The sequence below is a fragment of the Phacochoerus africanus genome, chromosome 12 (genome assembly GCF_016906955.1).
Source record: "Phacochoerus africanus isolate WHEZ1 chromosome 12, ROS_Pafr_v1, whole genome shotgun sequence".
NCBI classification, from domain to species: domain Eukaryota; kingdom Metazoa; phylum Chordata; class Mammalia; order Artiodactyla; family Suidae; genus Phacochoerus; species Phacochoerus africanus.
This window is the reverse complement of record NC_062555.1, coordinates 17,983,712-17,996,949: the sequence shown is the minus strand read 5'-3', so window position 1 is coordinate 17,996,949 and position 13,238 is coordinate 17,983,712. Positions and strand designations below refer to the sequence as shown.

The following is a 13,238-nucleotide window of genomic DNA, read 5'->3' as shown; positions in this document are numbered from 1 at the left end:
GTGATCTAGTCTTTCCTCTTTCATTTGTTATTCAGTTTTCCTCAGTCTTTCCTGATTATTTACTTATTATTCTTATTTTCCATTCTTATTTTCCTGCGGTGATTTGTGATTTAACAAAGTTACAACAATGATATAATAAAAATTTCATCCTGAAGGACTTTTCCCTATTCATATCCAACTTAATTAATACATAGTGTTTATCTACTAACTAGTTACAGTAAACTTTAGAGTTAGGATTTTAATGAGGTTTGTAGAAGTTAGACATATATGATTCTTGATCAAAAGAAACCCAGCTGTGAGTTTTGTCCTTGATTTTAGAAGCTTCTAAGCGGTAGCTAATTAATTAAAGTTGATTTATATTTTCTTACACTGTCTTCCTGCCATAACGCTTAAAGATGTACATTAGTCTAAAAACAAGATTTTTGTGTCTGTAACCTCTTCAGCTTGTGGAAATTGGCTGGCCATAAAATGGTCTGTGCTGAGTCTCTTCTTTCCCACGAAATATGCTGCACCTGTTTGTCCTTGAATTGTACTCATTAAATTTTGTTAAAGATTTGAGAATGTAATGTATTGCTACTGTACCATGTGATCAAAAAACAAAGCCTAATAGTTAACCAAAGTACTTTTAACACTATGATGTAATCTGTAATAAAAAACTGCCTCTATAATCAACCACTTATGCTCATAAAATTTGAGCAGCCCAGTGCCCTGAAAGAAGGGACAAAGAGGCTGTCTCCGTATGTACATTTGCCGACACCATGTCCCTCTCCTATTGGGAAAAAGTGTACACTCCCTGGCGGCCAGAGCTGGCCTCCAACAAATAATCAAAGCAGGGCAAGTGCTTTGGTTAAAATGACTATTTACAATAACATCTGTTTTTAAAACATAGCCAGTTTGGGGATTAATCAAATTTATTTGTTTTATTTTCTATCTTTAAAAATGCTATACCCTCCAACCAAGGGAAAACAGACACCTTTGTATTTGGTGAAAATAAAATAGCTCTTCTAGAAAAAAGCAAACTGAACCAATACCACATATTTAAATATTAGAAAAGTTCCAGGAGTTCCTCTCGGGGTTCAGTGGTTAATGAATCCGACCAGGAACCATGAGGTTTCAGGTTTGATCCCCGGTGTTGCCATAAGCTATGGAGTAGGTCACAGGCACAGCTCGGATCCCGTGTGGCTGTGGCTCTGGCGTAGGCCGGTGGCTACAGCTCCAATTAGACCCCTAGCCTGGGGACCTACATATGCCGCAGTAGTGGCCTTAGAAAAGGCAAAAAGACAAAAAAAAAATTCCAAAAGAGAATGAACAATCCTTACAAATGATTAATAACAATCATTAAGACAAGTGAAACAGTGAGGAAGATTAAGAGGTACAAACTTCCACTTACAAAATAAGTGAGTCACAGGATGAAATTTGCAGCATAGAGAATACAGTCAAGAATAATGGCCATGTGTATGGTCAAAAAATACAAATTTCAGTTATAATGTAAATAAACACCATCTACATGTAATCTACATGATAAATAAAATGAACACTGCTATATGTTACATATGAGAGTTGTTAAAAGAATCGATCCTGAGAGTTCTCATTACAAGAAAAAAATATTTTGTTCTTTATTTTTTATCTATACGAGATGAGGAATGCTCACTAAACTTACTGTGAACACGTAAGTCAAATATTATGCTGTACACATTACACTTAGACAATGCTCAATAAAACTGGAAGGAAAAAAATTAAATATGTTGATCTCTGATAAACAAAGAGTAGCGATAATTAAGAGGGTACCACCAACAAGAATAACATATCCAAATCGATTCTTACCAAGCCACCACCAATGACAGCTATGCTTTTCCTCTGAATGTCAGATGAATCCATCACTGCCGAGGTGTTTTTCATAATTGTTGCAGCACTTGCCAAGAAGACTGCCTCCTGCACACTGATTTCCCAGGTCTTTAACCTGCCCAAAGCCCTGCGCTTGTGAGCCAGCAGCAGTGTTTGAGCAGGGCTAATTTAATTTAACCCGTGAGTAGCCCAAAGGACAGTTAGCTCAGCTTTAGGGAAAAAAAAAGGGCATTCACTGCAATGACCAAATCTTGAAAAATCCAGCCAAGTAAAGACACTCACTGTCTTATGTGTAAGACAGGAGTTTCTAAAATACAGTTTTACAGCTTTTTTCTTCCTCTTCTATACCATGTACTTTTACTTTCATTTTCATCCTTGGCTAACCAGGACCTCATCTCATGACCCAGAGGATGCTATACTTCTTTTCACACTTGATCTGTTGATGATTCTCGTTATTAAGGCCATTTAGGAATTGCACCTCAACAGTCCTCACTGATTGCCTTTAACAGACTCACCACGGGAAAATATTCTCCTGAGCAAGATTTTGAATTGTATAACTGATAACACTTCCCTTTTTTGGGGGGGTGGGCACAAAATGTTGAAACATTAAAATCTAATCTGTGCTTTAACACTAGGGAAGATGGTTAATATTATGCTTCTTTTAAATTCATTCATGGCTTCATATTACCTCTCCACGTCTTTGTCTTCTTTCATTCCAATTTAAATATATATTTTTAATTTTTTGCACACATTTGTGAATCAAGGGTTTTCTTTTTTAATGGAACATGATATGCAAAATAAAAGTGAGAACCTAAATGAAGGCGCTTCTTCACTTCCTGGTGAGAGTAGGGAGAAAGGTTTTCCCTGGTGAGGAAATAAAGTTAGGCTAGATGTCACTCAATAGTGCCCCCTTGTGAGTAAGTATGGTTAGAGCTGGTGGAAAACATGCTTATTAGGTGGTTTTTTAATTTTTATTTATTTTTATTGCTTTTTAGGGCCACACTCAGAGCATAACGAAGTTACCAGGCTAGGGGTTGAATCAGAGCTGCAGCTGCCAGCCTACACCACAGCCATGGTGACGCCAGGTCTCAGCCTCATTTTCAACTACACCACAGCTCACAGCAACACTGGATCCTTAACCCACTGACTGAGGCCAGGGATCAAAACTGCATCCTCATGGGTACCAGTCGGATTTGTTACTGCTGAGCCACAACGGGAACTCTCTCTTTGACTCTTTTTATTATAAATGAATTCATGCTGGGTTTTTTTTTTTTTTCACTTTGCTTCTATTTCTCAATATTATGCTTCTTAAGATCCATCTGTATTATTGCAGGGAGTTCTAGTTCACTCATTTTCATTGATCCACTCCTCTGCTGATGGACATTTCTATGTTTCCTTCTTCTTTTTCTTTTTTAGCTGCACCTGCGGAATATGGAGTTCCCAGGCCAAGGATCAGATCCCAGCCGCAGTTGTGACCTAGGCCGCAGCTGCAGCAATGCTGGATCCTTTAAGCCACTGTGCCAGGCCAGGGATCAAGCCTTGGTCCTGGTGCTACAGAGATGCTGCCAAGCCCCTCTGCCACAGCGGGAACTCCTCCAGTTTTTTAATATTTTGAATAACGCTGCTGCTATGACCAACATTATGTAAACAACAAGTATCCACTGTATAGCACAAGGAATTATATTCAATATTCTCCGATATTTTAATATATTTATATATGTAAACTATATGTAACATTAAATATATACACACAATTATTGTTTATATACAGAAATATATGATATTCTTTTTCATTATTGTTGATTATGTAACTGAATTATATATATTATAACTGAACCACAGTACTGTATCCCACAAACTAACAATACATGTAAATGAATTATACTTCAACTTTAAAAAAAAAAAGGAGTTCCCGTCATGGCGCAGTGATTAACGAATCCGACTGGGACCCATGGGGTTGCGGGTTTGAACCTTGGCCTCGCTCAGTGTGTTAAGGATCCTGCGTTGCTGTGAGCTGTGGTGTAGGTTGCAGACGCAGCTTGGATCCCGTGTTGCTGTGGCTCTGGTCTAAGCTCCGATTAGACCCGTAGCCTGGGAACCTCCATATGCCGCCGGAGCGATCCTAGAAAAGGCAAAAAGACAAAACAAACAAAAAAAGAAATGACGGCAAAAAATAAAAAAAAAAACTGCAGTAGTTTGAAGCTTAAGAAATCAGTATATTGCCTTCAAGAGGATTTAGTTCTGCTCCTGCCATGTTCCTGTGGGGATTTTGTACTCATTCGGTAGAATGATGTCTGCCTGTTTCTGAAGCACTTGTTCCTTTGGGTCGACATGCCTCCCGTGAAACTAGCGTGATCATCTTGCTCTCTCTCAGCCTAGCGGTGCAGTACCTTTTTCTCTGTGACACATGATGTGCCCATTTTGCGGGTTACTCATCTGAAAGACAAATTCTTAGGGAAATACTCACTGGCAGTTCAGAAAGAGATAAGATACCCTGAAGTTTACATACAGTTCTCTGCTGGAGAATGGGAAGCTTACCTTCTCCCTGCTACTAAAAGCGCACCTGACAGTCTGTTATTACCTGAGTAACATTGCATCTGCTTAAGTTATGAAAAAAAAAAAAAAACACTCAAGAGTTTTGGCACTCTCACTCTTACGTAGGACATATTACGGATCCGCTTTATAAATGATCTTGTTAAAACAAAATTGTAGGATATTGAGACTGACTCTGAGGATGCTGACAACTGTTATTCTATGATGTTTCTACATCCTTAATGAGGTGGAGCAAATAACTCTCTCAGCCAAAGAAACATGTATCTTTGTTCTCAGCCAAAGAAACATGTCAAGCAAGTAGATAAGAGGCTGATAACCAGCCCTGTGGTTGTACATGTATGAATGACATGCTAGTGGAGTGACGGGTAATGAGTTTGCTGTTAGTTTACTGGCAAGTCCCAGCTCCTTTCTTAATTCATTCTCAGCAGTAAAAGCACTTCGCATTATTACCTTCTAGGAATTTCCCTGGTCCCTTTAACAGAGAAAGTCAGTGTTACTGGACTGTTTGTCCAGTTAGGTGACAATTTTCAAGTCTCATCTTCACTTTTCTTTTTTCCTTCTTTTACAATATCAATCTAAATAACGTCTGAATTATAAACTAGCTACAGTTTATAACACCTGAATAATGTGGATTTGATGTTCTGTGGGTTGGAGCAGAAGGAAAGAGAGAACTTTTCTTATGTGTCTGGGCAGGAGGAGAAAACAGACCTGAGTAGAATGACACAGTCAGTCACTTTAGAAGTGGTGTGACTGTCCTGGGCACCTGGTAAGAGAAAGGGCATCAAAAGCTTGAACAACTGCAAAGCTGCAATTTTTTTTTTTCCCTGCTTTTTAGGGCTGCACCTGCTACACATGGAGGTTCCCAGGCCAGGGGTCTGCAGCTGCCAGCCTCCACCACAGCCACAGCAACTTGGGTTCTGAGCTGCATCTGTGACCTACACTACAGCTCACGACAACGCTGCGTCCTTAACCCGCTGAGCGAGGCCAAGGGATCAAACCCGCAACCTCATGGATTCGGTTCTGCTGCGCCACGACGGGAACTCCAAAGCTGCAATTATGACCATGGCTTCTTGTCTTTCTATTTTTTCTAAAGTCAGGTAGAAAGAGTTGCCTCAGAGGAGCCTCAGGAAAGTTGAAGACGACCACACCCCTTTTCTCTGGAAGATTCTCTCCAGGGAAGAGAAGAAATGAATAAATTTGTTTTCCTCCATCCTCTGAGTCTGAAGAATGGGAGGCTGTAATTCCAAGATAATGACTCAAGAGTATGCTCTACTTTACAGGAGACACTGTATATTTCCACTTTTCTCTACATATATTCATAATTTTTTTTTTCTTTTTAGGGCCACACATGCGGCATATGGAAGTTCTGGGGCTAGAGGTTGAATCAGAGCTATAGCTGCAGGCCTATACCACAGCCACAGCAACATGGGATCTGAGCTGCATCTGCTACCTACACCACAGCTTACGGCAACACCAGATCCTTAACCCACTGAGTGAGGCCAGGGATGGAACCCATGTCCTCATGGACACTACTTAGATTCATTACTGCTGAGCCACAACAGCCTACACCACAGCCATGCAGGATCCGAGCCACATCTGTGACCTACATCGCAGCTCACAGAAATGCAAGATCCTTAACACAATGAGTGAGGCCAGGGATCGAAACCTCATCCTCATGGATACTAGTTGGATTTCTTTCCACTGAGCCACTATTTTTCTAATTTTATTAACTTTTCATATTTTCCTTCCTCCTTTGTTTTCCTCATTCTTATACTGTTGAAGTTGAAAGAATATTGTCTCACTTTGTTTGATGAACTCAGCTTGCTTAGTAATTGTTTATTCATTTATCCATTGTTCTTGGCACATACAGTTCTATGCCTTTTTTTTTATTTTTGCAGAGCTGCCTCAGTGTTTAGTTTTGAAAAGAAAAAAAAAAAGGGTAGGGATGAGTAGAGGAGGAAATAAACATTAAAATAAATTAAGAATGGGCCTTCTCCACTATAATATACCATAAGGAGTGTGGTTAACGTAACCCTCTCTACTTGAGACCCATTAAAAAAAAAAAATTAAACAGAAGAGAAAGGAAAGATCATCTAAGACTGAGCCTGAGGCACGTCCTCATTTTCTGGTGAAGAGCTGGCAGAGAACAGGGTGAAGGAGTAGCTAATTAAGTAAGGGAAGAGAGGGAGAAGCAATACTGCAAAGACCAGGAAAGAGGTTTTTCTAAGGGGAAAGAGTGTCAGTTACATCATTGCTGCTGAACTGGATTTGTAACTGGGTCATCACTGGTGAACTTTGGCGAGAACGCTGCCAGTGGAGTGCTGTGCCCTGAAGGTGGGCTCCAGTAAGAGGAAGAGAGAATGAGAGGTAAACACAAGCCGGTGGGCAGATGTACTCTAGACGTGGGGAGGGAGTTGAGGTGGGATGCAAAGTCGAGGATGCTTTTGTTTTGTTTCTAAACGTGGGAGATAACACAGCAAGTTTACAGCACGAGTTTACAGCAATGGTCCAATAAAGAGAAATAAACTGATGACGTAGGAAGAAGAGCAGAATATAAAATGTGCAAGGTCCCTGAGGGGGTGTGAAATCCAGCATGTTAGCAGAGGAATTGATTTTTTTTTTTTTCAATTTCTCTTGGGGAATGGAGGGAGCATTGCTTAACTTCTTTTCTTCTTAGTGTTTTTCAAAGTGATTGCACATCTGCGTACTTTTAAAAGTCAAAAGGTTCCGCAAGCTATCCATCAGTCATCACCCTCTTTATCTCCCTGCCATTTGTCCCTGCACAGAACCATCACTTTCAACTCCAGGGCATATATACAGCCATATCTCTAAAGAGCATGCACTATTATGACTTGGGCTATTTTATTTTCTTTTTTGGTCACACCCACAGCATATGGAAATTCCAGGTCAGGGGATCAAGCTTATGCCACAGCACCAACCTGAGACACAGCAGTGATGATGCCATATTCCTAACCTACTGAGCCATCAGAGAACTCCTTGGTTTTTTTTAGTTTGTGGCTTTAGGTATTAGATCATGACTTCCTGCTATTGAAAATGAAGATTAACATTTTTTCATCACCTTCTCTTTTCTCCCAGCACCTATACTCTTCTGTTTTTATCAATACTGTTGCATAATAATTTTGTTCAGATCTATCTTCAAGATTTGACTTATTACAACAATGGCCTTTCAAATTTGATAACAATTATTTTTACTTTCCTGAAGAATACATTTTTATTTCTCAATTTAATAATGGTCTTTTTTTGCTGAATTTTCAAAGACATCATAAATTCAATCCCCAAATTCTCCCCCAATTATCGAAATCTAATATTCTTGTGTTTTAGATATTATATATATATATATATATATATTTCTTTTTTTTTGTCTTTTTAGGGCCACACCCGAGGCATATGGAGGTTTCCAGGCTAGGGGTCAAATCAGCTGCCAGCCTACACCACAGCCATGCAGGATCTGAGCCACATCTGTGACCTACATCGCAGCTCACAGAAATGCAGGATCCTTAACACACTGAGTGAGGCCAGGGATCGAAACCTCATCCTCATGGATACTAGTTGGATTTCTTTCCACTCAGCCACAACAGGAACTCCCTCAAATTTATTTTTTAGTTTCTTCCACTTTGTTTTCCAACATTATTTATCTTTTGGACATACTGAACTATTTTTCTAATTTTATTAACTTTTCATATTTTCCTTCTCTTTGAATATTTTCTCTACTTTCTGTAGACTTTTCCAGTAATATACTCCAATGTTTCTACTGAGTTTCTTCTAAGAAACCCCTTCTTAATCTTGCAGGCTGGCAGGGGTCTTAAATTAGAACCGTCAGAGTCTTTGTTTTGGATGGTGAGAATATTTTGACCAATAAGCATTGAAACTTAACGTCAACTTTGTCAACAAGGTGGTATGATTTACAACAAAGAAAAGGGAAACCACTGCATTGTTTATTTGGCCTTGATGGCAGGACATCAAGTTCCATAACTTGAACAGAAAGCAAAGAAGAAGAGAAACACAACAAACCATGCAAATATCAACAAGAATAAAGCAGATCAATATTGGTAACAAAGTTCAAGGTGAAAACACACAAACGCAAATTCTCTAAGCAAAATAAAAACCTTGAGTCCAGCCTGAAACTAAATCTAAGAAAGTCCCTTGAGAGTGGCAAAGTCCGCTGAAATGCTGAAAATGGGGCATAATGCTATGAATGTTGAAAAAAAGACTTAATTTAGAATCTAAGTTTTATACCATTTAATATCTCTGTGGCAGAAAGCTAAAAAAGAACACTGAAGAAAAGATCAAGAGCTAAAAAAAGTGGGAGAGCAAGAAGTTTTAAACATATTTTGAATAAGTATTTGCAACTATATTCATATGCCTTGTCTCTACATAAGAAAAGTTTCAGTGACCAACGCTGTCCAGTTAAGACTAAATGAAAGCCTTTTAGATGAAAGACAATTCTAATAGTTATAATACTGTTATGTTCAGCACATGTACTACATTTTAAAATTTTCATAAAGAGAAAATAGTTAAAATACTGTTATGTTCAGCACATGTACTACATTAAAATTTTTTTCATAAAGACAAAATATTTAAATATAATTAATATTCTAAATAAAATTAATAATATATGGCATTTTAATATTTTGCCTAGGCTATCCCATTTCCCTTTGCCAGGGATTGGTTTGGAAGGGTCATAAAACCCCATGTGGATCAAAGAGACTTAAAGAGAGATGGCTAAGGGCTTCTGGGAAAGGTCTTTCTCACTTTGGGCGAGAGTCTTTCACTGAAAGTTTTGGAATTGCTGTAGCTGTCTTGTCACATCAAAAGACGACACCTACACAAAGAAAAGGCCAGGAGGAAGAGAACCTAAGAGACATAAAACTACAACAAGATGATCATCTATTTTGGAAACTGCTGGATGTCACTCACCTGCCCCTAGTCTTTAGTCTCCCAGGCTTCTCCCAAGTCACAAAAAGCTGGCTAGAGAATGACTAAAAAAAAGTGAACATGTAGGAGCAAAAAACAGCAGTCGTGCCATAAAAACAATGTGAATAATAAATCAGACATAGAGCAGAATCTTTAGTTCCTCTCTGAAGGATACAGATAACAGCATCTGAGGCACCATTCTGATTTTTTTACAGCTGCTAAAACGTGCCCATCACGCCCATCATCGGACAGAAGCGCACTACCTGATGACCATGAGCTTGGAGCCCCCAGACGGGCCGAAGGCTGAGGATTGGTGATGTTAACCCCTGTGACATCACCCTTTGACCTCACCATCAACCAATCACGTTTGTACATGAGCTGATCACACACCCTGTGACTTCCATCCCTCCCCTGACCTTTAACACTTCTTCCCTGAAACCCATCAGGGAGTTGGGTTGTTTTGTTTTGTTTTGTTTGTTTTTTGGGCATAAGCTGCCTGTACTCCTTGCATGGCACGTGCAATAATCACTGTACTTCCCTTCACTGCAACCCAGGGTCCGTAGATTGGCTTTACCGTGCATAGGTCAGAGGACCCAAGTTCAGTTCGATGACAGATTTACAGCTCTTGAGCCCCTCTGGGCCAGATATCCAAGGCGGTTCACTTACATGCTTGGCGTCAGCTGGGAGCTCAGCTACAGCTGCTGACAGGACGCCTGCCGGTAGCCTATCTGGCACAAGTGTCTCAGGGCGGTCACTTTCTACGTGGCGGCTGGCTTGCCACAGAGCAAGGGTCTCAGCAGAATCACGGGAGGTAGCGCAGCCTTTGCTGATGGACCTTTGGCGGTCACTCTTCTCAGATTCTACCAGTAAGCCGTAAGACCAGCCTAAATTAAAAGGAAAATGCTATTTAGACTCATCTGTGACAAAGTCACACTTAGAGAAACAGATGGAATGGGCCTCTATTTGGAAAATAAATTTTGCCACACCCACTTATTTACTTTTAAAAAACATTTTACAATTCTTTAAATCATTCTGCAGTGCCAGGCTCCATTTCCTGAAAAAAAAAATTAATAATGATACAGAAAAAGAATCCCGCAATATGTCTGCCAGACAGTTTAGATCGTAAGCCAGCTGCATGCTCTCAGGCATCGGTTTTCTCTTCTATAAAGAGGAATAATAGCTCTCAGAGTATAGTTTTGTTAAAAGGATTAACATATATAAAGTGCTTAGAAAATTTTCTGGATCAAAACATGTATCAACAGGTGATTGTTAAAAGGGATTAAAATAGCCCATTTACAAAACATCTATCAGTTAACATTTTAGGTTAAAACTGTACTGTAGAAAGAGAAGATACACTCAAAGATGAAACAGAATTATCTAAAATGAGAAACATACATCAGGCAAATAATAACCAATATGAAACTAGCATATACATCAATAGTTAAAAGACTTTAAAAAAGCAAGTAACAGAAATGGAGAGAGATGTTATCCAGTGAAGACAGAGAGACAACTTATGACTAAACCACTGGAGCATTATGTGACAGCAAAAAATACCCTTGATTAAGAAACCTTATTGGAGTTCCCATTGTGGCTCAGCAGTAATGAACCTGACTAGTATCCATGAGGTTGCAGGTTTGATCCCTGACCCCACTAAGTGGGTTAAGGATCTGGCATTGCTGTGAGCTGAGGTGTAGATCACAAACGCAGCTTGGATCTTGCGTTGCCATGGCATAGGTTGGAGCTGTAGCTCCGATTTGACCCCCAGCTTGGGAACTTCCATAGGCAGTGGGTGCAGCCCTAGAAAAAAAAGAAGAAAGAAACTGTATAAATTAAAAGTTTTATATTCATTCAATGAAACATAATTAAGTTGAAAAGATTAAGAAAATGTGATAAAACGAGCTAAGTTCATGTGATAGAATACTATTAAGATCACTTGGCTAGATGTTAAAAACATAACTCAGTTATAGAACAGTAAAACTTTTAAGTAAATTTTTAAAATCATTGCTTGCCTTCCAATATGCAAACAAAAAAATATACTGATGAATAATACACTATATTATAAATATACTGGTGAATAAAATATCAAAATAATGACAGTTTCTGGGAAGATGGGGAAGAAAATGTCACTCTGTTATTAGTAATTTGTTATTTCTTTTATTTTACAAAGGGCATGAAGCAAATGCATCAAAATGTAAGCATTTTTATCTCGGTAGTTTTCTGTCAAATCAATGACGGCACTAACAGTACTATCTTCACATTAAACTTCAGTGTGTGGTCTTTTGGTCCAGTGCTGTCTGTCCTTTAACGGTGGAAAGCACAAACATAGGAGCTAGGCGGTTGTTTTCTACGACCATTTCATAGCTTTTGTTCTGAATTTCTTTTATTCGGACCTTCTATCTCCTAAATAAGCCTTGGCTTATTTGACAGAGGGAACAGGTACTGAGATATAAAGAGGTGGAGAGGGTGTTCTGGAATGTTCTGAGGGTAGTTCGACTATTAGGAACGCTCATGTAAATTTTCAAATGTTAAATATATATATGAATCAAACGCATAAGCCTCAAAATAGCATAAAGTATTACCAATAAATTTGACAGAGACTAACTCTGATAAGCTTGGCTTTGCGTTGTAGGTTCTGGACTTTTGACTTCCGACATCATCCAATGGTTCTCTTTCTTGATTAACTGTCGTCTGGTTTCAAGCTATTCAAAGAAGAGACGAGAAGATATAATACTGCAGATCTGATGCAATTTTACATCTGTTCCGCGAAAAGCAGGAGAATATCACCATCTATTAAAATATGCCTTTAATTTCAAAATGTATGTTATCAACGCATTAGACTTGGAGAACCTAAATGTAAATAATAAAAATTCTGCAATCATTTATAAGTAAGGACATCTACACATTTAAAAAACTGAGTTCTTAGAGTTCTGATTGAGAAAGGAAACTGTACAGACATCAAAATCACAGGTTAAAGAGCTGGGTAATTATTATTGGCTTTTTATGGATACTTATGATTTCATTCTCTACACTTTGTTTTCCAAAATTTCTACACGGAAGATGAAAAAAGAGCCAATAGAAAGAACATGTAATGTGTGAGTACATGGTAGATGAATAAATAAATTCGTCTCCCTAGGCTATGCCACTGTTAGAGCAGACAGATAGGCATGAACAGAGAAGGGGTACATGGGGCCAGATGGTAGGAAACCATGCATCCTGCAAACAGCAGGGTCCATGCATGGATAAAGAAAAGCCAGAACCTCCAGGCTGATAGGAAGCCACATCTTTTCAGGTGATAAGTGTGTGTGTGTTGGGGGGGGGGGGGGGACAAAGCAAGGTGGAAAGGAGCGCGAGAATCTCCAATGTTGGGATGGAACCTGTTGCTCATTGTGACCTCATTATAATAAAATTATAACTAAACTGCTATGCAGATAACAAGTACCCATCATAGACCAACGCCGTGACACTGCAATAAAACTAAATCAGGGCAAAAATCCCTCCTCCCTTCTGGAAGGTGAAGCTGAGATGAAAAAAAGGACTACGACCCCCAAAATCCCACCTTTCCAGTGAATATCCCACTCGCCTCTCTCCCCGCCTCTCCTTAAGAGGTGTATTTCTCACTTAAGTAAATCCTCAACTTTCCTTCTCGATTTCCGTCTGGTTTCTGAACTTTTTCTGCTGCGAGGAGACAAGAACCTAACCTGCGCTCACACCGCTAACAAACACTTTAGCTAATACTCCGCCCTCTGTTAGCCTCCGGAACTCCGGTTCAAGTGCAGCGCCAGCTGGGGTTCCCAGCATTCCTTTCCCACCAGTTTCCCAGGAGTCCTCAGGGCGCTAAGGTGAGGCGGTTAGGCCTGCCCCTCACGTTCCGCTGGCCATTGGCTCTATTGGCCCCGCCAATAGGT

General features: G+C 39.5%; 1 protein-coding gene across 2 annotated transcripts in view; it reads right to left on the bottom strand.

Annotated features, from left to right (window-relative positions):
* The window catches only part of KMO (kynurenine 3-monooxygenase), a 59,671-nt gene extending 46,528 nt beyond the window's left edge, over positions 1-13,143 (bottom strand). The window contains exons 1-3 of one of the 2 annotated variants that reach the window (XM_047754477.1): positions 12,890-13,143; positions 11,936-12,032; positions 10,000-10,217 (exon numbers count right to left, since the gene is read on the bottom strand). In XM_047754477.1, the coding sequence (XP_047610433.1) occupies positions 10,000-10,217; positions 11,936-11,990 (273 nt within the window). In that variant the 5' untranslated portion in view covers positions 11,991-12,032; positions 12,890-13,143. Of the gene's footprint in view, positions 1-1,824; positions 2,356-9,999; positions 10,218-11,935; positions 12,033-12,889 lie in introns of those variants that run through there. The other variant, XM_047754478.1, reaches the window with a different exon arrangement.
* Between the last annotated feature and the right edge of the window lie 95 nt (positions 13,144-13,238).